General features: G+C 38.7%; 1 protein-coding gene across 2 annotated transcripts in view; it reads left to right on the top strand.

Annotated features, from left to right (window-relative positions):
- The window catches only part of UBE2K (ubiquitin conjugating enzyme E2 K), a 46994-nt gene extending 22724 nt beyond the window's left edge, over positions 1-24270 (top strand). Inside the window, exons 2-6 of one of the 2 annotated variants that reach the window (XM_017817670.1) lie at positions 1195-1253; positions 3713-3795; positions 14317-14416; positions 17812-17940; positions 18293-24270. In XM_017817670.1, the coding sequence (XP_017673159.1) occupies positions 14327-14416; positions 17812-17940; positions 18293-18367 (294 nt within the window). In that variant the 5' untranslated portion in view covers positions 1195-1253; positions 3713-3795; positions 14317-14326 and the 3' untranslated portion in view covers positions 18368-24270. The remainder of the gene's footprint in view (positions 1-1194; positions 1254-3712; positions 3796-14316; positions 14417-17811; positions 17941-18292) is intronic. The other variant, XM_017817588.1, reaches the window with a different exon arrangement.
- Positions 24271-26020: the final 1750 nt, after the last annotated feature.

Raw genomic sequence — 26020 nt, 5'->3', positions numbered from 1 at the left:
ACTATAACTGTTGAGAGTATTGCTTTGAGGGTTTTTTTCCCTGTATGTGTATCTTGCTGCCTGTATTGTGGCTACTTGAGAGCTGGTTTTGTATAGAGTGATTTGCAGACTAAATCACTCTTGAAATCTCAAAGAAAATAGGTTGCAGGTACTTCAGCTTTAATTCAAGGAAATTTATAAATTGTAACAAAGTATACTGAAGGAGGGAAAGGTTTCTTTCAGAAAGAGCAACAACGGGATGAGGAAAAAATCGCAAATGAGGAGAAATGCTTTCAATTTTTATAAAAGCTAAATGTTCAGATTAGTGTGTATGTTTTGTTATACCCTGTTCTTTTTGTCATTGAACTGCTGCCTGGCAAATGGCCTTCACTGGGCAGGCAGAGATAGTTTGAGATTGCTCCAGAAGACATAAGGATTGATAGTGAGCTTGAATGTCAGCAGAACTATAATTGAAACAGACAGACGGAACAGGGGCAGAAAAATAGAAATGTTTAAAACTGGGCACTAGGAGGGGGCTCTGTCTGCCAAGCTCATTTATTGCATGCTGTAGTCCTGCAAACTATATTCTAAGTACTGCTGTGTCAAAGTGTTTGCAGAATTGGAATAGAAGAAACTACTTCAAGCAGTTATGTAGAACATAATGAAAGTTACATTGGTGCCTCCTTTATTTTTTTTTTCCACAAAGAGTGAGAGCTTTTCTTAAAGGCTATTTGAATGTACTTGAGTTCCAGAATGTTTAAAATGACATAGTTAATTTCAGTTGTGTAATTTGAAGAAAATTTATTGACATGGAGTATCAGAACAGAGTCAAAATAGTTTAATATCCCATGTTCAGCCTAAATGTTCCTGTGCCCTATTGTTTTATCTGTTTGGGGGATGTTTGATTCGTGTTTTGGTATACTCTACTAAAATTAAGCATGGAAATTACAAGATTGGAAATTACTATGGGCACATTAAATATACCTAAGAAGTATAGATTCTGATTTGCTTAAGCAAATATAGCTTTATTGATTTTATGTGTATTTATTGATGAATGATACAAAATTTAAATGTATCTTCTAACTAACACTTCTGGGTAAATGGGAATTACTTGAAAACCTGTTCATTTAGAAGTATAAGCTTTATTGTCATGAAAGACTAAGCTTCAGTAATGTTCTTGTGGTTTAATTTCTAACTTGTTCTTGTCTTTTCCAGGTGGAAGGTATCAGCTAGAGATAAAAATTCCGGAAACATATCCGTTTAATCCCCCTAAGGTACTGCAGACATGATTTTGGATAATACAATTTGGCTAGCAAGTTTGAGTGTCCTTATTTACTTGGTTGCATGTGGAGTCTCTTCCTTTTTTTTAAATTTTCCTCTACACAGGCATTGTAACTGTTGTCTTTAGGTGGAACTAATGCAGGAGGCATAGCTGTATTCAATCAGAAGTACAGTCTGATTATTCTGATTTGCAGTTCAAACTGGCAAAATTCTAGGGAGAAGCTTGTGTCTTATTATTTATCCTAATGTAGTATCTTTTTGGCAAGATAAATACAGTTTTCAGATAGTTTACATGATGTAGAGAGCACAGCTGTCTTCCATCCCCTTAAGCATTGCTGAAGAAATTGGTTCTTTTAATTTCTTGGACTCCATAAGTTAGACTTAAGAGTCTTGAATGTAACCTACCAAGTTTCTAGTAATAATTAAATAGTGAGGTGTACAGTTGAGTGTCTTGAAGAACCAGCAGAGAAATGTAATGGGTCTTACTGCAACTCTGTCAAAGGATTGGATAAAATGTGCACATTGATGAGACAAGAAATGGCTGTGGTAAAGTCACTCATACATTTTTCACAAGTTATTGGCCTTTTAACTTTACTGTATCTTTTTAGAACTTCAAGTGTATGATTCTACCCTGAATAGCGTTCTCCCCAGCCATATGCAGTGCAACTGTACATTCCTGTGCCCTGATTTAGTCCTATCTTCAGTGGCTTCTTATTAATCAGTAGACTCCTAAGTTGCTGACTCAACCTCTTGATAGGTTTTCTGTTTGTCTGAAAGATGTCTTTGAACTAAGAAGATGTCCTAGATCCCGATTATTTTCATCCTGATATGTAGTACTGGGAAGGAGCTGGGGAAGAGGAGGAAGAGAGGTGCTAGTAGCTCATAGGTCCTTTGAATTAATTCCTTGAGGCTGGAGCAAAAGACACAAAAAATCTTAATGAAGTGTCTGTAGGTCTCAGCTCTTTCATCTGCATGTATTCTGGTGTGAATATAAAATAAGGAGAGCTAAAACAGGTTGCAGACACCGAAAGATGAGTCTATGGACCATGATTTAATTGCTGCTTTAGGGCTTAGTGGTCTCCATTTCTGGAGTTCATAGGCAGCTGTTAGAAATTCTGTGCACTGTACAGTAGTACTGCTTATTCTGGAGTCTGTAGTCTTGAATTGGAGGCATTTTTGCCCTGCCTTTTATCTGAAAGATTTCTTTAGCTTGTTCAGTGTATGCTTTGACAGCCATTGTTAGCTGTCATTCACTGTGAGAAATTACCTAGTATTTACATTGCTTTTACATTTTGCAAGTGATTTAGAGAGTTGAGGTAGTTAATAAGTGGCTCAACTGACATGATCACTTATTTCTGTCCTGGAAAGCAGAACTGTTATGGTCTTGCCTATTTATACATCAGGGTTGCACTTATTTTATATAGCCCTGTATGTTCAGTCTTCTGCTGTAGTGCCTGACAGCTAACATGTTCTTTTCACTGATTTGCTTGCAGGTCAGAGGCAAAAGTTGAAAGATCTGTGCTATATACATAAAATATTTGTCAGGAGTTTGGGGTGAGGAGGTAGAGATGAGAAACAGCAACAGGTCAAAGTCACTAGAAGGCAGTTAAAGTGCAACCTGAAATCAGGGGTTTGAAGAATGTGAACAGAGGAATTTCCAAAGGCATGTATAACTTTTCAGAGAACAGCTTTGGGTTCCAAGACCTCTAAGAGTAAATGCTGTTTTTACCTTTCTCAGTGTCTTAAAAAACCAACCAACCAACCAAAACCTGGATTTTATTCATGCTTTGTGAACATGAATACACATTAGTGTAAAAATATGGACATGATCAAGAACGAATGCTGGGACCAGATCCCTTCAACAGGAAAGAAAAATATGTAATCTAGTCAAGTTTTTCTGCATATGAGTAATGAGACTGGATGGCTGTAGAAGTAGTAGCATCCACCCAGGAAATTCTTGTAATACCTCTGTAGCTTCCAACAATTTAGCTGAACAGTGAGATGCAATTCCTATGTTAAGAGTTCAGGGACATTTCACTTTGTGAAATCTAGAAAATCCACTTGTAATAATGTTGGAAGTTTTAAGTCCATATTTGACCATCTGCTTGTGTCAAAACACTGGTACTGCTGGAGGATATTTCTAATGACTTTGTGTGATGCAGGGGTGTGCACACATCAGAGTGTGTGGGAAAGCAGTTAGGGATGGGTTTGGTGTGCTGGAATGGGCAGCAGTCTGTTTTGAGTAAAGCAAAGCTCTAAGAAACAGCCTTACAAACTTGAAGCCTCATGAAATAAGCAGTGTCATGTCTTTGGTTTTTGGTTTTTTATCTTTGCATTTTCTAAATTAGTATTTGTTTATAATATTATTTCAAATGGTGGATTTTAAATGCTTCCTTAGTATACTGCAATTAATAACTTTTTTTTTTCTTTTTTAAATTGTCTTGTTTTTTAGGTGCGGTTTATCACCAAAATATGGCATCCTAATATTAGCTCAGTCACTGGGGCCATTTGTTTGGATATTCTGAAAGATCAATGGTAAGATTCCATATGGATTTAAATGTGCAGAATCATGTATACTGGTGTCCTGGTTAGGAGGCAACAGTTCATGCTGCTTTTCACTTCGTATTTATAATTTGAGATCTCCTTAAAGCATAAAGTATTTCAGTATAGAATTCTAAGGTGCAAATATGCAAATGAAATGATTATGTGATGATTTTGGAAAGCACTAAGTAGATACTATATACACAGGGAGTTCTTCCAAACATTTTTGCACTAGGATGAATGTTTCATTTTTGACATTTTGGGTGTTTTTTGTAGGAGTTAACTTTTTAATTTAGTTAATTCTTTTCTGTTAACAGATGCTACATATTGCCTCCTGAATTTTGTCCTTTCAGCCTTTTGAGGTGTAGGCAGAAAAACACCAAGTGCTTATCCTCATTCTGATTCTTGGCTTCTGTTTCCAAATAAATTCTGATAGAGTTAAAATAAGGTATGAAGTGAGGCTGGGATTATAAAATGTAGCAGATCAACAATAGGAAAGGTAGAAGAGGCTGACTGTGCTGATCAGTTATCACTGATAAAATAGCAGATTTGCACTTCTGTAAAGCATTTGCCATTTAGTTTCTGATCAGTTGCTGACTTCTGATCACTTAATGTTACTGAAAAAGTTTTAATAGCCAGAATCTGTGGAATAGACTTGTAAGTGTCCCAACTAACAGCTGCACTCATTGTTCATTTGTTTTTCAAAGTAATACATTTCCTGTGGTTTGAAGATCATATGCACCAGTTATATGATAGACATGATAACCAAGATAATTTTATTTGTGTTAGGTATTTTCCTCCATGTCTGCCTCAGAAGAATAGGACTGTAATTTCCCAGCAGATCATATCAGTAACTAGTCCATACAAACTTGAAATGCTTGTTAAGTCCATAACTTTGTCAAGACTTCTGTTGGCTAAGCAGACGTTTGGACTTGAAACAGAAACTTTAGAGCGGAACGTGTGAGTTGAGATCTTGCAGGTGACGCATCCAGTGTACAAATCATCTGGCACAGGATAGTGTCAACTACTGAAATGAAATCATAATAGTCATAAGCTGTTATCTTTCTCATTTGTAGAACAGCATGTGTTTTTTTTTTACAGTCTTGGAGCACTTGATGTTCTTTCAACCGTAGAATCTTTCAACATACATGCCATGGTTACATGGTATAATTTTTCTTATCAGTAAAGCCAGTGCATTTTTGTACCTGCATTTAATTATTCTTACCACCCTACAGTTTTACTGGAGGTTAATGACTCTTTAACTGTGCAAGTACAGTTTTATGTGCTTTTGTTTTTTTAATCAAAACCATTGAGAATTGAAAAGGAAGAACAGGAGAGGCAATTTGACCCTTGTTCCTGTAATTTTTAAAAGTTTTGTCCACACAGATAACTTAATTTGTGTTTTCTTTCTGCCTGATGAAAAAAACCATTAATATCTTTCCTCACCAAGATGTATACAAAATAAGAGCGCTGGAACAAGAACTTGCCTTCTGTGTATTTAAATCAGCTGGCACGAGGAGCACCAATATTATGCCAGTTATATATTTTTAAACACTTCCTTTAAAACACTGTCTTCATTTGGAAGCACTAAAGAAAAAACTTGATAGAACTTGGTGGTGATGGGGTGAGGCTTTCTATGTACTATAATCAAATGATTCTTTTAATATTATTCTTAATGTAGTGGTTCCTTCGTTTTCTAGTGGTGCTGTTTGTAAGTTTTGGTTTTTTTCAAATAGTAGAATGATAAATGGAAATCAATTGAGCATTGTTGAAGTGCTGATCAAAGCCTCTGATCCTTCGATAAAACAAGCTTGTAGTGGCCTCCATTATTATTATTTGGAGCAATTCAGTGTTGTGATAGATAAGACTTTTTTCCTGAATAGCTTCCTAAAACTTTCTAAGCCATATGAATGGTTAATACTGTTCAAATAAGCCCGGCCTTGAATGTTTCCAGGGATGAGACATCCACAACTTCTCTAGGCAACCTGTTCCAGTGCCTCACCACTCTCACAGTAAAGAATTTTTTCCTAATATCTAATCTAAGCCTATCCTCCTTTGGTTTGAAGCCATTCTCCCCTCGCTCTGTTACTACATGCCCGTGTAAAAAGTCCCTCTCCAGCCTTCTCGTGGGCCCCTTTGAGTACTGAAAGGTGCTATAAGGTCTCTCCTTGGAGCCTTCTCCAGGCCTCAAGTCTTAGCCTGTCTTTACAGGAGAGGTTCTCCATCCCTCTGATTGTCTTTATGCCCTCCTGGACTCGTTCCAATAGGTCCATGTCTTTCTTGTGTTGGGGGCCCCAGAACTAGATGCAGTATTCCAGGTGGGATCTCATGAGAGTGGATTAGAGGGGGAGAATCGCCTCCCCAGGACATGGTTGGTTTTCAGGGCTGCAAGTGCACATTGCTGAGACATGTCCAGCTTCTCGTCCACCAGCACTCCCAAGTCCTTCTCCCCAGAACTGTCGTCAGTCCATTCTCCACCCAGTGAGTATTTGTCCTTGGGATTATCCTGTCCCAGATGCAGGACCTTGCACTTGGCCTGTTTGTACAGGCCCACCTCTCAAGCCTATCAGGGTCCCTCTGGATGGCATCCCTTCTCTCCAGCCTGTCAACTGCACCTCACTGCTTGGTGTCGTCAGTGAACTTGCTGAGGGGACACTCCCTGTCCGTGTCACCAACGAAGATGTTGAACAATTCTGGTCCCAATACTGGCCCCTGAGGAACGCCACTCATCACTGGTCTCCAGCTGGACATTGAACTGTTGACTGCAGCTTGTTGAGTGCAACCATCCAGCCAATTCCTTGTCCACCGAGTGGTCTATCCATCAAATCCATCTCTTTGGTTTAGAGACAAGGATGCCATGAATGAATCTTTTAGGTCACTTGAAGTATTGCTGGCAAGGTATCAGCAAAAACAGTTTTAATATATGTTTGCAAAAGTGCAACAAAGTTTGATGCCAACTCTATTCACTGTATTACTATATGAAGCACATAAAGAAAAATGATATTAAAAGCATTCTACAGTGATTCCGTGTGGAGACCAGGGACACAAAAGGGCAGGACGGAAAAGAGTAAGGGATGCAAAAGGATAATGGGGCCTGTCCCATTGAGTCACAAGGATCAGAGTGGGCCACCTTGCCAAACTTAGCCTCAGACTGCATAATTGGTTTAGGTAAAAACAGTTTAAAAACACTTAATCATAACAGTACCTAATCAACACAAGAGTGGTTGTAATTAACCAATTGATTAATTTAACACTTGCAAAATGCTTCATTAATGTTTTCTCTAAGCGCAACAGTAACTTAACCATAAATCTAACTTAACCATTAAGTTTAACTTAAATGTAAAGTGGCAACATTCATAATATGCATGCACACAGACATAAAGTATGTACAAAGGTATACTTCAGAAAAATTCCCCTCTAGTTCAGTGAAATACATCAGATGCGTTTGAATCCTCTCAGTGGGCCAAGGGTTAAGTCTTGAGGAGCCGTGGGGGTATTAGCCCAGGTTTGTCAGCTTTCCATGGCAATCCTCAGAGTCTCACAAACTTGAGAGTTTGCTGGCTCTGACAATCATCCCACTCCGAGGGAGATGCTGGTTACAGCCCACTGTGGTCCAGGAGAGCAACAAGGGTCTCAGTACCACTGTTTATAGACAGGGGCATAAGATGATTGACTGGAGTCATCAGTAAATTTCCATCCTTGGCCACAATGAGTTGGTAGTTACTGGAATATTCCTCGAAAAGTCCAATAACAAAATGTTATTTCACTTGGTGTCTTCTTCAGATAGAAAAAGGAAGTCTCAAGACTATTTGTTAGAAAACTGGAGCTTGGTAGACAACAGCCGTTCTGGGAGCAGACAGCGTTTATGATACGCGCACAGGGAGCTGACTGCCCAGGTGCCATTAATCCGGGCTGCGGCCTAGTAGTGTTCCTGAGACCATGGTTGGCCCAAGGAGGGAGGTGGGGGGGCATGCACCAACACATGTCACCATATTTAAATTTTCTGCATGTCTAGGCTGAAAAATGGTTTGAATAAAATATCTTCATTAGGAAGCAAACAACCAAAAAATCTAAGCAACACCCCCCCAATCTTAATAATTTAATATTTAATGGATTTCACCAGGTATTCAAAGGTAAACGGGACAAATGCAATTCTGAAATATTCTGGTGTCTGTGTTCTGGAAAATATATTTAGTTCCACAGTTTCTCCTGTGAAATCTTTTAGCAACAAGATCTGTTTCTGAATTGCCACTTCATTGATTTGTAATACTTGTAACTAAATAATAGTCCTCTTGTTGCTGTGTTTAAATGTAAGTCTCAAATTCCGGTGCATATCTCTGTTTTTCAGTGAGGTCAGTGGCTGTTAAATGACTGGAGAGTTTTGGCTTATGGGCCAAATTACTGAAAGAGATAATAAGCTGATAAAAATATTCATTTATAGATGCTGAATATAAATACAAAGATTTTAATGTTTTTCTGTCGTTTAAAAAAGTTTCTTCCCTACTCACCCATCCCATGATAATTATTTTGTATTCTAATGAACATAATGGAGATGATATTCTGCATATTGGCAGGAGGTTTTATCGGTTTGCAAAATAATGTCTTTAAATTATTTTTAATGAGTTTAATGAAATTCATTCTCCACATTGTATGCTTGATGCTGAAATTCTTTGCAGCTGTGGATTTTCGTCATGTTTAGATTTTTAAGTACCTGTTAGGCCAGTTTGTTTGCAAAGCAGCTACTACCATATCTACTCTTTGCTGGTAGAATTAAAATAGGGCTGTGATTTTGTAAAAGGAATGCTGTCTATGCTTATCCAACATAATTTTTGTTATTCAGTTTCACTTACTATGGCCTATATCTATCTTCCAGGCTAGTACTCTGTCTCAAAGTTTTATTCTTAAATATACAACGTGTCTAATACTGTTCATTGAAACCTGAGAACTAAATTACTTGAAAGCTGTTGTGCATAAATCCCTTGAGCAGTGGTTATTAAGTGAATGTGTTGTGGCTGCAAAAAAACTCTTGGCTTTTGTGGTTTTGACAGTCAAAATAAAAATGAATAATAAGAATATTTTTTTCATAGTGGAGGATTCACCCTTCAGTTTTAGTTGAGATGCAGAAATCATTGTAAGAGGTAATTTCAATTTTAATAGAAAAATAAACAGCAGCCAGCTTGTAGTAATTATCTTCCTGGGCATTGGAAACTGCTAGGTTTTGTTCGGGGTGTTTGAGGAACACTGAACCTCCTTAAAGCTTTGAGAAAAATGCAAATATTAACATTGTTTGAGGGAACTAGCTGTCTTTCCCCTCTCTGCTATGTCAGAGCTATTCTATTATTCTCTTTTTTTATTTTCTCCGATGGGTGTCCAGTCTTGTCTTTATCCTGTAAAGAGTGACTATGCAACGGCTTCCACCCAAAGGCCTTATTCATTTCCTTCCAGATTCCATAAGCCCTTGGTACAAGGTCCCAGAGATTTTCTCATGGATTAACAAGCTTAGTTATTTCACAAATTGAATAAATACTGCAGATTATTTAGAAAAAAATTGTTCCCTGTAGCTTGGTTGTAGCTTGGTTGATGGAGTAGAGCAGCAATCTGCTGGCTGCAGCTGTTCCTGTTATTCTGCAGGGTTACCTCTCAGAGTCATGAGAGAGATTGTTTCCAGAGAGGAATGTAAAGAACATAAGTAAAAACTTCCTAAATGGAAAATTACTTAGCCTTTAAAAATGAAGAAGAAAAATAAAACCTGCTAGTGTTTCATAATCCTCTTAGGACTCTCTCAGCTCATCGAAAGGTAAGAGATTTCTTTCCTCGGGCATGCTGGGCACAGCTGGCTTGCTGTGCCTCCTAATGTTATTACTGTATTCATCCAAAGTAGGGGTGCTTTTTTTAATGGAAATGCCCTCAGATATTACCTAAGAAAAGAGGAAAAATCTGTAAGTGAATAAAATATATATATCAGCTTTCTTTGTTCTGATTCACTTCAGGTTTCACTTGCAGTTTAGCAAATGCAGTGCCAGTAGAAAGCCTGGCTTCTGGTTTGGATGTCCAGAGTTGAGGCTTTCAGTTTGAAGTGAGGGACAGTGCTCCTCTGTGGTGAGCTCTCTGCAGCTCCCTAGTAGATAATACTGGCCTTTCCTTCGATTTTGTAGATGGCAAATCTGCAAACTCGCATAATAGCTAAGCAGCATTTTGGGATGGGAGTGGGAGTCAAGGATTATTTTAAGTTTTAGGAGAAAACAGGAGCCAGTAATGTCATGGCACAAAGGCAATGTAATGTCACGTGCAAGGTAAATAGGAGGCTTTACCTGTACAACTCATGATACAAGGTGGCTGCTTGTTATTGATGATTGGTTAGACTTCCATTGCAGTAGCATACCCACTTAGAGAGTTGTAGTACAGGAAAGATGGGAACCATAGGAAAAATCCAGAGTAAAATACATGAATGTTGGTATAAGCAAATATGATGTACAGTGAAAGGTTGGAATGCCATCTCAGTGTGCAGAATATCAAGCATGGTGAAGCATTGAAATACATTTTCCAAGAAACTCGTGAGGCTCCAGTTAAGAACAGAACAGACAGAAGTCTATCTGGAGCAATACAAAACCTTGCCCTTGGCAAGGAGGAGAGAAAAAACCTAATACCCAAGCTTGCAGTTAGCTTGTTACCAAAGGGAATTGCTTGAACTCTGTGAGATGTTGCACATAAATCCACACCTGGATTTATGGAAGTAAACTTCAAATATAAGAAGAGTTGGAAATACCTAATTTTTTTTCAGGGTTCTGTTCTGGATAAATAAACCTTTGAGGTGCATTGGAAAATTCAGAGGACCTGCATCTTTCCACTGGAAGTTTGTTTTAAGGGAATACAGCTTTTTTTCCCCCCCGAACATTCTTCTCTAGCTTGTGAAGATGTCAGGTGGGGGTTGTGTGTGTGTGTATTCGGTTCTTTAGTTTTGTGCCACTATCAGCATAGATTTTCTTTCAGAACTAATGATGGAAATTGTTTCTGCTTTTTGCTGATCAGAAAAAGGTCCTGCCTTACTAGTGTCTGTAAATATAGTTCTGGGCAGTCATCTCCATTCACTGAATTTGTCCAAAAGAAGGTAATGGGAAGGAAGAAGAGCTTTTTAAGTGTATATATATCTATTTTTAGCTGTCCCTTCAGTTCCTTCTGGGAATGTTGATTTATGTCTGAAAAATTAACACTAAGCTATGTAGAAAATAACAAACCTTTTTTACTTTCTTTGATCAGGAAACCTAATTGGTGTCCTAAAGGTAAAAGATTTTAGATGGTTATATGGTAGTTATATGACATATATCAGTGTTTCTTGACCATTAATGACAAGCTTTAATTTCTTTTTTTGTTAAATACAAAGAGCAACTGGAGCTGTAACAGGTTTTCTTGTATGATTTAAGAACACTTCTTCTTTCAATGTTTGTTTCCAATGAAGACTGTCTTATTTTGTGTGAGATGTGAAAGCTGTTTTGAGACGTAAGGCTTGAAAATAAGTTGTAAACTACATTTTTAAACCTTTTTACATGTGTAGCTAAACCAGTCTTGTCTGAAACTTACTATTTAAAGTTTGAGTTCTCTGAACCTATAGCCATCTGTGTATCCAACTGAACGAGTTGTTTATTTTTATTACTAATTTTGAAATTGGAATATCAGATCAAGTCCTAGTATGCTTTGTATAAAACTCTACAAGCATAGCAGATGAACAGAGACTGGAAGGGCCCGACAGTCTTAAAAGCCAGAGCCAGCTGGAGCCAGCTCAGAACTTGTGTTCTAGGTGTCCATGGCACTTTTTGTTCTTAGTGATGCCACCAGCTCCCCAGAGTATATTTTAAACTCCTGGAAAGTAAATGAAAGTAAATTGCATGTGAAAGTGGCACAAGAGGCTGCAACCCTTTTTATGTCATGTTCTCTACATTTTCAGATATCTCTAAAGTAGAAGGATTTCTGCAAAGGAAAATTTTATTTGGAGAAAGTGACTACAGTATTAGTTACGGTCGATAGATATTTCACGTTAAGTCTGTCTTTAAAACTACACTAAAAAGTATAATAAAATTACTTACCTGCAAACAAAGGTTTTATAGCGTGTGTGGTGGATGTGATAGTTCCTGAAATTCACTGTATAAAAATAAAAATGGTTAAATCCATTTGAGCATAGTAAGGCCTGAAAGACTTAGTGGCACTTGAAGGCTGGAATCGTAAACATGTTGCATTACATTAATAGGAGCAGATAAGACTGTGAATTATGTTGTGAATGCATACATTAAATAGATCAATTTCAAGATAGTATAAACTAGTAGAGATCACAAACCACAGGAAATTAAAAGAGTAAAATAGCATAGGTGCATGTAAAGCAAAAATATTTCTCTGTTCTTTCACTGAGGTTTTTGTGTGTGTGATTTAGGTGTGGACAAACGAGACGGTTTGTACCCTAGATTAGCTTGGCTCATGCTACTGAGGACATGTTTCAGTAACTTGGTATTCTTTATCTGATTAAATATAATCTTACCAGTTAATTCCCAGCTTTGTTTCTGATTTAAAGAAACATTGTTTGGCTTGGAGGAATCACTCATCCTGGAACCTGAAATACTTAAATTTAACTAGAAGGGAATCTGAAATTCTGAGGAACAAAAGAGTTCATTTACTAAGTAATACATTTGGAAAAGGAGAATTATGTGTTGTGAGGGTTTTGTGATTTGTCAGAATTCAGATCTAAAAGCATGAGGGTTTTTTAAACATTTAAGTCTACAAGATTCAGCTTGAGGGACTTCAATCTGATACGGCAGTTGGAATGAGACAGCATGTGCTAATTAAAATCTATCATTTGGGATGTTTCTCACTTGTGTTTTGATGTAGAATACTGCACTGTGAAAGCTCAGAGATAATTATCAAGCTAAAAAATAAGTTACTGGGAAAAATCTTATAGAATTAGAAACAATTAGGGAAGAATGCCATGTTTGAATGGTTAATGACATAGCAAGAAAGCTGTTAATGTAAGCATCTAGGAACAAAATATTTGAGTGTCACAAATGTACCTCTGACCTTTTACCATCATCTATTCTCTGTGTATCGATATGTGCTGCTAGAGTACCTCGATACAGTGTCTCAGTACTGGAAAATACATAAATTTCTGAAACCTGAGCCTGGAAATAGACTTGCACACTGTTTTTCTTTGTAGCTGGACCATCACATCAAACTGTCGCCCACCTACTCTAACAGATTCTCTACATTTACTTTCAGTCTTCTGAAAAGAAGAAACTGGTTTCTGTTGATCAGAAATTTAAGTTTGTCTGTAAGAAATTGGATGCCTGTGTTTCACAACTTTCCTCTGGCATTCACGTGCCATAACCACTTTGCTCAAATCTGATGTCACATTTTCCCTACTCACCTTGCTACTAGTTTTTAAGCAGAGTAAGCAGTTTCATCTGTTGGTTTGAACATCTGTCTGCGCCTTCGCCACCACAATTAAGAGTCTAGTTAACTCTTCAGATCAGCTGAAATACAGTTTTACAGTTTTGTGGGGTGCTTATTTGGTTTCCAGTGTATGCCATCTGAAATGGTAGATTAGAGATGGTATTCATGATCAAAATCTAATTAACTGTATAAATGTTAAAACTTTCCAGACTTACAGCGTGTAATAATTTCATATGATTACTTTTGAGGGTTTATTGACTTCTGTGATCAAAGTGGTTTCCTCTTACTAAATTACCAAAGTCTCTTATTCTAAACACACTTGGAGATCAATAAATTATGAGAACCTAAAATCTTACAAGTTCTGACTCTAGAACTATGCTGCCTCCAACGGGGTTCTTTCACAGGGCAAAGAGTGACTTTACAGCACCATTATGGCTACACAATGTTTTCCTGCTTCCGACAGTCATGTCAGGTTGTAAATGAGAGGAAGCAAAGGGAGTGTTTTGAATTGCATATTCTGTAATAGCCTAACCTTTTCATTATTGTAGTAGCAATTAACTGTGTAAATTGTTAAATTTTATTGAAAAATGTCACGTTAAAACTGGTGCAATGCAAAAGAGCTCTAATGCATAGAATTCCTTACCCGTTGCAAGTATTTAAAGTGTAGGTTACTGCTCCTGCACAAGGAGTGCCGGCAGAGGGAGCATCCCGGGCTGCCGGCTCAGCCCCGCACCATGATCGAGGTGCTGGTACCGGCAGCGGGGGAGCACGGCACAGGCTGTTCTGGTGATGGGATTTGTGTCTCAGATGAAATTAATTACGTTAAGTGGGCATGGCAAAATGCGTAGGTCAAGGACCATGCTTTCCAGAAACTCAAGAAAGCATTGTTAATAGGAAAGTTCACATTTAAAACCCTATTTAAATATATATAGAATGGTGTTCTAATAACTATAAGCTGCAGCAGTTTAAAATTACCATTCTTGGACTTACAAGCTGTACATGAACTCATATCTTCTGTGATACTAGTACAGGTGAGTGCAGGCATATGATTTGGTAAAATATTTTTTAAATTTTCAATTTTAGGGCAGCAGCAATGACTCTAAGAACAGTGTTGTTATCACTGCAAGCATTGTTGGCAGCTGCAGAACCAGATGATCCACAAGATGCAGTAGTGGCAAACCAGGTAAGATAATCAGTTGACCATAATTTTGTGACATTTCTATAAACCTTTGCTGACTCAGGTTAGGTCCCAAACCTTATGGGAGATAAAGATTTCAAACAATTTATTTGAAAATAACCATATAGTAAGTGTGAGTTGCTATTGCTACAGTGTTTTGTGCTCTTTACTCTTTGGACTCCAGAGTAAGTAGTGGTTACTTTACAGTGTCAGGAGTTTTATTTTGTTAGTTTTGTCCCTTATTTATATCACCTTGTGAGAAATGTCAGGAGATAACAGCAGGATGCCAGGATAACTTGCCTTTTAAAATCTAATGCTTCTAGTATAACAAAAGCAATACTATTTGCTTTAAAATGAGTTTTTAACTTGATGGTGTTCATTGGATTTGACTTGGTATGTAGCTCCTCTTCCAGAGTAATATGAATATTGTTGAGCACTGTATTTTTTAATGTCAGAATTTTATGAATATAGTGACTTGGGGTAACTTGGGATAATGTTTTAATCACTGGTTGGATTGGTACCAGTAAAATTCTATAATCAATAAGATTTGTTACTTTTCAGTCAGTAGCAATAACTTGTAATACCAATAAATAAAATGTCAGTTGGATCTTATGCCATACCAGGACTGACATGATTCTATTTAAAGTATAGATGAAAGACAGAAACTCATTCCATAGCTTCATAGTCTGACAATGCTCAACAGAGTCCCAAGTATGTGTGTGATTTCCTTTTTACTGTGGGGAGAGAGAGGCAGCCTGGCTTCCCCACTCACTGGCAGTAAGGGTGTATTTCAGGAACTGAGGAACAAAGCAAGGTGATACTGGGAGAACCTTCTGTCTCACCTGTGTCTTCTGTAAGTCAGGACCCTTCAGGATAGGGTGACAAAGTGTGCACTCCTTCCATGTAAAATAAGCAGTTTTTCAAATCTGTCAGGGTTTGAAGGGAAACATGGAGATCAGAGGTAGCCCACTGCACTGCTGGGTGGGGGAGAGTTGTTTGCTAGCACTATGCTCAGTAGTAAGTACAGAAGGCTTACTTGTGTGGTTCTGCAGTAAGGCTGCTCTCATCAAATGTCCCTGAATAGTTCTGTCAGACTGAATTACTCCGCCCAGGGAGAAGTGTTGCCAAGGCCAGCAAGGCCACCATGCATGTCCCTGTGCCGGCTTTTCTTGCCAGATGTGTGCCCTTGCTGTCACACTCTATCTTCATTAAACAAAACCACTTTTTCCTTTTTTACAAAGAACAAAAATAGTGTTTCCTGTTCTGGCCCTGATGGTAGACTTTTGTGCAGGAATCATAACAATCTTGTAGAAGCACTTGAGCTGGAAAAAGTATTTTCTCAGGCAAAAACCTTCATGAAACTTTGTAGATTCCAAAGAGCAATTTTCCTGCCCCTCAGCTGCTTGTGGGGATGTGTCAAGTGGGACTCTGGCATGGCTGATGTGGGGAGAATTGTTTTTCCTGTTCCTGCAAATACCTGCATGAAAACTACATTGGGATTTGACCTTGAGTTAGAGGCATGTGTATGTAAGTAGAAAGTGATTATAATGGTTTTGAGAGGTGTGGTGGTAAACTCCCACTTCCTTCATGTGATTTATTTGGTGTTGGGGTCTCTTACTTTGAGGTTGATTGCTTTTTCCAAAACAAAAATTCACAAGGAATTAATTATCCTCTACACTTGTTAATTTACTAAACTGTGTGTTGTCCAGGTAAATGGCAGTGGTCCTGCAAGCTCTTGAGCTGAATCCCAGGAAGAACTACTTGCACAACAGCAGCATTTTCAGACACCAGCTGCCTGGTGTCAAAACCACCTCAACTAGCTGCTGGTTTTTTTCTGTACAGCAACATTAACTGCCTCAGATTCCCGATACAGAGACATCAGGAAAAGTTGCCGTTAGGCTTTTCTCAATTCAGTGAGAAGCTAGATTATTTATAGATACCTAAGGAATTCTATTAATAGCACACTGAAAGCTAGTTCTGAATAAAATGCAGTTATGACTAATCCTTTGCACTTCAGCTAGTTGCTTTCTAGGTTTGGCAGTGTTCTCAAAAATATTTTTTAAAAAATTGAGGGAAGATCCCTTAAGAACAGAAAAATATAGTACTTCAGGATGCTACTTATGCCAAACTTAATCCTTCCTCTTTTCTAGTCATTTCAACAAAAGAAATTTATTACTGACTACAGTATTTATAATAGTGAGTTATTTCCAACAACAGATTGCCTCCCATGTTTGTTTTAATGCTATTAATAACCAGATAGTAAATATACAAATTACATCATGTGGATCAGAACTAGAGGGAGGTGTGCAAGGCACACAAAGTGGTGTAGTTGGTGTGTTTTTGTAGGAGAGGCAAAATGAAATGCACAGCATTTGACCGTGCTTTATAAAGACTTTTTCATATATGAATGAAATACTTAAGCATTATAGTCAGCCATGTTTCTGTCCTTAAAATGCAGCTATCTAAATACTTGAAGAATATACTTTGTATTATCTTGTCTTATTATTTAGTGCTAAAATTTATTAAATATCTAAAGGTAGGGCTGAAGTGCTGATTTAAAGGAAGAGTTTTTTTAAGACAAAAAACTGGATATTGCATACAAAGGTTGCTAAAATGGGAAACTCGTTTAACTTTTCTGAGTACAATTTATGACAGATGACCCACTTTCTTGGCTTTTGAGTTCTTGGCCCATGGAGAAAGTTCTCTGCAATATAGTCCATTCAGTTGTTTGTTAGGAAACTTGTTAGTCACAAGATTGGTGCAAAGTAACATACTTACACACTGGCATGGTTTTTTTTCTGGTAAATAATTGCTTGCCTGAAGAGTTGTAGCTCCCTGTTTTTGCTCACCTGTTTTTCAGCCTTTCTTTTGTCACCTGTGGGATCAGTATCCTTATTCTCGGGAAGAAGCCTGGTAGTAGAATGTTAGTCCTGACTAAAAACTGCAGACCTACTTTCAGTGCATAAAGTCAGATATATTTTTAAGTGATTAAAGAAATGCATTAGAGTAGTATGCAGTACCTGTGTTCTGGAGATCGTTAACACAGGGATAATTTGTGCTCTGCCACACTGAATATGAACTTTCAGTAGCTGTGCAAAATATAGATCCTTTACTTTTGATCACTGCAATTGAGAGCAGTACCTAATTGTACACATGAAATACCCATAGTGCATCATTTAACCTGAAGGCAAACTCATTTTATCAAATGCTTGGATAGGTTTACTCTTTGTGTAATCCTCACCTCTAAATTTATTTGGAAAATAGCAAGATGATCAGTACGAAACACTGTTGGAGATACTGTAGGAAGAATGATGGATTGCAGTCTTCCATATCGTCTTGCGTTTGGTTGGATTGCTGAGTTGATTTAACTTTTCCCTTCTCCTCCTCTCTCTTTTGTGTAGTACAAACAAAACCCAGAAATGTTTAAACAGACAGCTCGACTTTGGGCACATGTGTATGCTGGAGCACCAGTTTCTAGTCCAGAATACACCAAAAAAATAGAAAACCTTTGTGCTATGGGCTTTGATAGGGTAAGTATATATAACTTCAATATTTTTTTCAGTAGGGGCAGGGCAAGTATATGTGTATAAATGCAGAGATAATCAGTATACTAAACTAGATTTGCTACTTCCATGACCTTTTGTAGGTCTAATCATTCTGGTTTGCGACTTATTTTTAAGAATTGGAGTAAAATACTACGTTACTGGTGAATCTTGTGAGCTACCTCTGCCTTTTTGAAAAAATTTTTCTATAAATTATTTGTTGGAATTTAATAAATGGTAAACTAACATGTTCTGATTAATCTGTGAACTTTTCATTCCACTTCTCGGAGCTGCAGGTTCACACACTGAAAATATTATTGCTTTTGTTTTCTCATTGCAGAATGCAGTAATAGTGGCCTTGTCTTCAAAATCATGGGATGTAGAGACTGCAACAGAATTACTCCTGAGTAACTGAGCCATATAGAGAGAGCTGCTTCTGTAGTCCAGCTTGCCCCTTCTGGAGGAGCATCACCATCTGTTATCCTAGGATTCTATATAGATTCTCTTTCAAAACTGGCACTCTTGCCTGATGATGCTATCTAGGCACTATTGGAGACTGAAAAAAGCGCTCTGTAAATAAAGCTAATTAAACGTCTGTGTAAATTTAAAAAGGGGAAATACTTTAATTTTTTTTTTCTTACTAAATATTGTAAAAATTCTTTGAGCTCAGCTAAGATAACGGGGAAAAACATGCCTACTTTAGTGTTTAGCAGTGTGACGAAGACTAGCAGGAACTTGCTTCAGGATTTTGATTTAGTAATTCAGAAAGCAACATTTTTGAGTGTTAGTCATCAAAATTGTTGGTGCCACTCATCACAGTTATCTTACTGTTTTTAACATGGATCCTATGTGCCTGTGGATTGACCTATATTTGCATGCTTGTACTTAATAGACATATTAGGTAGGGTTGCTGAAGAGAGCACCATGGAAATACTCGTTTGCTTTTGTAACTTTTTTCCTGACAGACTTTCAAGACTTACCCAAAGTTCCAAATGGTGAGCTATTCAGAACCATTTTCTTTCTAGCTTATTAATTGGGAAACCTGATTCTCCTCTCCCTTACATCATACTGTTGATTATGTTTCATCATCTATAGGTATTATGTGTGCCATTACAGTAGTCTAGGCTCCCCTTTAAAAATATATATTTTGAATTATCAGTAATGATTTTCATCCATCATGTTTTCTACACAATCATGTAAGGAGTATGCCTCGATACAGCACAGAAAGATGGAGCTGGTTTCATTTCCTTTTTTTTGGTCTTAAATAGCTGTAAAGTGTTCTTCAGTACATTCTGGATAATATGATTTCATGGTGTTTGAAGGGGGACAAAGCTGATTCTCCAGCATACTGAGAATGAAAAAAAATTTTTTTGAGTACTTGATATGATGCAATCAGCTGTTTTTTGCAGCAGTTTTCTAGCTTTATTTTGGGCTTCAATTTAAGGATTGCTTACCAGGTACTTTAAAATTCATCCTTGCTCGCATTTTTCTCTGGTTAACACATGGAGGCTGTGGTGGTGTTTTTACTGTACATACTTCAAATGCTCATAGAAGTAGAAGTGTGTTCTCAATTTAGCTTTCTTTTGGATTGATGTTTCTGATAAACGAGAACTGAAATCTTACCTTGGCTTGTACATACAGTCAGTCTTTTTATTTGTATTAAAATGACATTTCATCCTGAGTGCAAAAGCTTGAAAATTATTAGTTTTGCAACTTCAGACACTAGTACATCTATTTAAAGAGAGCTGTAATGTCTTTGTGAATATGATGCTAACTTTTGAGAATATATCTGACAAGGAAGTTCAGAGAAATCCTGAGACTAGAGAATAGGGATTGTGGATAATGGAGTACTGTATAAGTCATCTTTTCTATGACTGTTTTGTTTTGCTGGGGTTTTTTTTCTCCTAAACTGTGGACTAATGGGGTGGGGAAATATATGCCCATTTGGGTTTTTTTCTAGAGCTATGAAGTTCAAGTTGAAATAGTTTCACACTTCATAGTCTGTTTATAACTCATACTAGAGGAAATCAGGAACATTATGGTATCTGTTAAATACCTGGAGCATAGTGGTAGGGGAACAGAACCAGAAAACAGAGCTGTAGAGACCTGGCTAGTTCAGGGATGTTCCCTGTACTGCTCTGTCTGATGTGTCCAAACTTAAAATAGGGCACAGACAGTAAATACTTTGAACTCATATCAGTGCAATACTAAATGCATTTGCTTAGTCTTTATACTTACTGCTTTTTAAGGTGTAGTCAGTGACCAGTTTTCTTGAGTTAGTGTAAATCATTTGCAATGATGCCAAAGGAAATGAGTTGTTTTGACTTTCCTTGTATTTATTTATTTTTTTTAAACAAAAAGCTGCTACTGTCCAGCTGGTTTGCTAGGTGGAAACCAGGGACAGTAGGAAACTGGCAAAATGCCACTTGTGTTAATCTCAAGTTGCTGTCTTTCTGTTATACAGGCTAAGAACTTCTTGATTACATCAACACCTTTTTTTTACCCTGGTGGTAAATATGAATCGCTTACTACTTTCCTTTGTTCTTCGCTGCTATTTATCAAAAGAAAGAACTTGGAAATCATTGTCGGGGACATAAAAATTCTCAGTTATGGGCTTCTGAACTTGTCTTTTGATAAGACTAGTCTCCTAAGAACAGTGGGTTTTTCCAACAGTATGTAAAGGGATAAATGAAGCCGGGGAAAGGGGGAGAGGGAGAAAAGGGGAAATGGTTCTTAGGTGAGCATGGTCACCTCTGAAAGAATGCCCTGTTAAGTTTTACTTCTCTCATGGAGTTACCTCATTTTCTTCTCTACTGCAAAATACTTTTGTCTTTCCTTTCCCCCTTATGTATAAATGTTGGATTGTGGGTTTTGCCCTCCATCCATGTGCTCGTTAGCTTAATGCTAGCTCAGGTGCTGGCAGGAAGCTTCTCAAGAAGTGAGCTGGGAAAGAAACGTGATCCAGCATTAAGGAGACACTTGTGGTCTGAAGTCCCTCCGAATTTTGACATGTGACTCCTTTATAAGGAATGTTTTTGTATTCTCAGTAATTATCAGAGTTGAATATAGGGATAATGCTGTACAAGGTTAGTTTCACTGCAGCTGGGGCTGAGCCCTAGGAATTTTGCTTTTAGTGTTCAGTTTATCATCGTGAGTTTGTACATACAAATGGTAGTTCTGTTTTCTCTTTCACTGAACATCACTATTCAGGGCCCTGTGCGTCCACAGGACATGGAGTTGCCGTGCAGTCCTCTCCAGCTGTGGAATTGGGCTGCACATTTACCACTTCCTTAAAACAAGAACACAAAACACAGGTACAGTTGCTGTCTCAGTACAGATAAACCCTCCATTGTCTTCCTCTATTGTGCCAGATGATGGCTGAGAAACAGTCATTTTGAAGTCTAAATGGCCCCATTTTTCTAAACAAGATACTGGTAATGACGCTTATGGATTGCCAGAGCTCCATTGGATTTCACTGCTGAACATTTTAACATGCATCCAGCAAAATGGTGTATCCTATCTCATCCAGTTTCTCCAAGAGCATAGTAAAGCTCTGTTCAGAGGTAGAGAAATGCTCTTTCCTGTTGCCAAAAGCTCTGTTTTCCCATGAGTACTAAAAGCCCTGACTGTATCCCACCCCCTTGCCAAATTCACAGCTTCCTCCCGTTGCTTCTGTGAACAAGCTGTGTTCTCAGCATGACAAACTGTTGCATTTTGAAAACAAAAAACTTAAGATACATACCCTTCTGGAAAGATGTGTCAGTGCTATTTATTCTGCATACTCCAAACTTTTTTTTTTTTAAGCTTACCACAGAGTACATGGGGCCTTGACTATAATTGGTTTGGTAGTATTTATCCAAGTAATTAGGTACTACTGGCTTACAAACGTGTCTTAGGGTTTTTTTTGAATTATCACTGTATTCAACTGTTTTCCATGTAAAATAGTACTGGAACACTGACATAAGGAATATAGGATTTTTTTTGTTTTGTCTAAAAGGAGGAATTAAAGAGCCAGAAAGAATCTTACTTTGTAACACCAAATCTGCATTAGATGGTGTGGGTAACAGAAACATTTAAACTATGCAAATTTAAGCTTAACAACTGTGACTCAGACTAGGCACTTCAGAGTATATGGATTGCTTATGTCATCGGGGAAGGGAGAAGGGGAGTGGGGGGAAATCAAAACACATGCTCAAGCAAGACTTCTTGTTTACTGCATTGGTCATGCACTGTGATGAGTAAGTGTTCCATTTTTAGTGCAAGGGGAAATCTAACTGTGCATGTCCTGTTTCCTTCCGAAACACCAACAAAAGCTGGCTTGGACTTGGAGGCTTGCCCAAAGGGGGAGATGTTAAATAATTTAGCAGAAAAAGTTAGTTTTACTTAGTGTCTGCTGATGAGCAGAGGCAACAGGAAGATGAGGTGTCCTCTCCTGCTCTGGTTTGTTGATGGAGTTGATGAGTGTGGCCACTGCTTAGTTTTGTGTGGTTTTAATGAGCAGTTGGCTCAACAAGAGATAGCAAAAGTGCATTTCATCATCATCATCATCTGTTGCACCACAGAACTAAAGCATGGAAGTCAAGATGCTTGTTGGGTGCCTAAGGCCTCTTCTGGGAAGACCATATAGACGTTTTCACAGGTACCATCCTCGTTTTCCAGGCACAGCTTTCTCCTAGGGCTAGGCAAAGCGGCAGTTGCTTCTCTCTTGCTAGTTTTCTGATCTGTTCCAAACCTATCTGTGAATGATGTAGCTTGCTCTTCCCACTTGTGCTGTTAGTGTCATCAGCTGACTCATCATCAGACTCACAAGACCAACTGCCATCAACACATTTGGCTTCTGGCTTGGTTATTCCAGCTGCAGTGCTCTGTTGGCAGCAACTTGACTTCAGATTTCTTCTCACTGGACAAACTCTTGCGAATCATTTGCCCTGTACTGTGCTGTGATGTTCCTTCTCTGCTGTTACCTGCTTTGTAGGCATTAAAATAACTACAGGATCGCTCATGGTGCTGAGCCCTTCATCGATAATGTAAGTTCAGGTCCATGACTTGACAGACGAGGAAATGTACTGTGAAAATGCTGTACTTGTCTGGTTTGCAATTTGCGGCAACTGCTGGTGCTCTGTGCAGTGTCAGAAGGAGGCTGCTATCATAGGAATGCTGATGTCAACTGCTGAAGAACCCTGCTTTTCTTACCTTTTCCATCCTAAATTCTGACTTTTCTAGTAAATATATATTTACCAATAAATACTGCAGGAGGTTGCTTCCTAAGCATCAGACTTCCTGTAGAAGAGGAGGGGGGCGGGGGGCTGGAATGCAGCATCAGTGTTTTTTGTCTTGAAAATAAAAACTACACAAACACTTTTGTACACAAATAATTTTTAAAATAAACACACATTTTAAAAGATGTTGATTTTCACTGGGAATGCTTAACAATAAATGCATGTTTCCCTGAAAACAGTTTTCATTTTATTTCTGGCAATTTAGATTGTTCTGAGATAACAGGGTCTACTGCCTCCATGTCAGTAACAAGAGAGAAAGGGATGATCATTTTCATGGTGCATCTTAATAGTTTTTAAGAAGAAAATTGTGTAAATATAAGTTGTGTAATGGAAGGGTGTGTTATTTCAGCGAGGACTGCCTCTTGTGATGGTCTGGGAAATACATGTACAGCTGCAACACCTTGTGTATCCCTTCAAAGGCTGCATCTGAAGGAACAAAGCCAATAACTCACAGAGGAAAAACAACTCTTTGGATTTTCCAGCACCACTCATGTTCATGTCATCTGTGTGCATTTTAAACTATGTACCTCATATAAACTGCAGTTGGTTCTTGCACTGGGAGGTGACAGCCTGTTGGGTAATAACAGTGCCCTGGTGTTCAGCTGTAGAAGAATCTAGTAGAGATCACAGCTGTGGATTTGCTACCAGCACAAACTATTCATTTTGGCATTTGTCAACATTTGTTAAATGGAGTAAAGCAGTTTGAAGACAGTGGCTGTGCAGCTGAAGCAACGAGCAGCGAGTTTGTTGTGGAGCTGGTTGTAATTCGGTTTCAGATCTATGTCCCATCTTCAGGTGTGTGTTTGTCCCTGGGCAGGTTTTGCAGGTTTCTGGGCAGGCTCTAACAGCTGGGATAGTGCTGCACAGTTTTATGGTGTAAGATGATGTTTGGGTTTTTTGTTTTAATTTACTGTCATTGGGAGCTGTGTCGTATTGTGGTACCTCATTTTTTAAGAGGGGTGAGGGAGAGGGAGCACTCCCCAGCCCCCCTCTCCTGTGGGTGGGGGCTTCTCTTAACTTGACATCAATTCAGAGAAATGAAAAAAAAAAAATGAAATCCATATTTCCTAATTTCTGTAGTTAAGACACTGACATGAGTAACTGAGAGCTGCTTTATACTGAAATACTTGTGAAGTTGTCCAACAGCCTTGTCATTTCTTCCAGCCCCCCAAAACTGGAAGCGAGTTCACAGCTGAAATGGACTGATGGTGCTTGCTAGCTTGACTGGTCCTGTACTTACTTTTCTGTTTCAGTGGCTGTAATACTGACACATTTGGCTCTCAGGCGGGTAACTGATACCTCCAATACAGCAAATCCAGGATTTTAAATTGTTTTTAAGGTCAAGTCTGGATCTGGAGCACCCGTGTCTGGTATAATGTCAAATAAATTACATTGCTTCACTTAGTGGCTGCTTTGTGTTGAAATACATGAAGACTTTAGGTGGGTTTGTGACAACCTCATATAAAATAAAGGGTAATCAGCAGGGATGGTGAGGCAAATACGAGTGTGGTCGTGCTGGGGGGGAAAGGGGGGAGAGAACCTGTTCTATGCTGATGTTACCTGAGCCACCAGACCCTTTAGCAACCCAAGTCCTCCATGTACAGCTGCCTTCGCTTGCAAGTGTGGTGCAGGGCACCTACAGCAGGTGGGAAAAGGGACAGTGCTCTGCTTTCCCTGCCCTGGTTTCTTCCCTTCCTCCATCTTTCCCAAATCCTCTTCTCACAGCTGGCAGTTTAAGAGTGTGATAGACAGTGAGTAGTCAAAGTTCCTGCTGATCCTAAGAGGTTTGGGAAGTTCCCTGCAGCTCAGCCATGTTACTGTTTCAGGGCAAAACTGGCTGTCCCCATTTTTAAACACCTACCTGCTGCCTGGGTGCAGAGGTGGGTAGGAGGGTGGCTTTCTTAAAGCAGGAACATTTTACTGGTTACAGCCCAAAAAGATAAAAGCCAGTTATGCTCCAGTATGGATTTTGGTTCAAAAAAAGGCCTGGAACTGGCTGGTCCCATTTCACACTGCAGTCAGCCATAACAAAGAGTGAGCACTGGAAATCATGTAATGGCCACAGCTTTGTTTCCCTCAGCATAAGGCTGAAGAGCAAACACCAGACACAAAGCAGGTCCCAGGTGTCACTGGATGTGCTGGCGATCACATTTTCACCTTGCTGTGAAAAACTGTGGTGTGTGAAGTGATCTATCTGTGTAGAAAGTGGTTTAAAACGCTGTCAGTTCAAATAGAATGAAAACACCTGATCTTTATGGCTTTTACTGTTAAAGAGGAAACAAGAAATTAATCCTGTATATGAACTTCCTACAGGTGAATGACCTGCTGGGATGGGGGCAAGAGGGACAGATGTTCTCCCTCTTTTGCTTGGCATACATGTTGCCCTCTATAACTTATTCCACACTGAAGTCCTTCAGTGGTCTGAACCACATCAAAAATACTAGGGTAAACTGTCTCCAGACCGTACTTGTCAGGAAAGAGAACTGTTCAGCAGCAGACGTATGAACAAAAGTTACTATACTGAGGTGGAGGGGGAAAAAACAAAAGCACAAACCAACCCCAAAAGGTTCTTAAAAACAGAGGGAAAGAGTTGTTCTTTGTATTGTTCAAGTGCCATTCTTTTCGCCTGAGAATGGTTCTCATCTGTGAGGAGTCATCAAGGGGAAGAGCAGAGTCCTGCACCTGAGGAGGAACAATCTCAGGCACCAGTACAGGCTGGGGCAACTGGAAAGCAACTCTGCAGAGACGAACCTGGGGATTCAGGGTCTGGACCAAGTTGAACATGAGCC

The sequence above is a fragment of the Lepidothrix coronata genome, unplaced genomic scaffold, assembly GCF_001604755.1.
Source record: "Lepidothrix coronata isolate B3197 unplaced genomic scaffold, Lepidothrix_coronata-1.0 Scaffold0, whole genome shotgun sequence".
NCBI lineage: Eukaryota > Metazoa > Chordata > Aves > Passeriformes > Pipridae > Lepidothrix > Lepidothrix coronata.
This window is presented reverse-complemented; position numbering and strand designations above follow the sequence as displayed.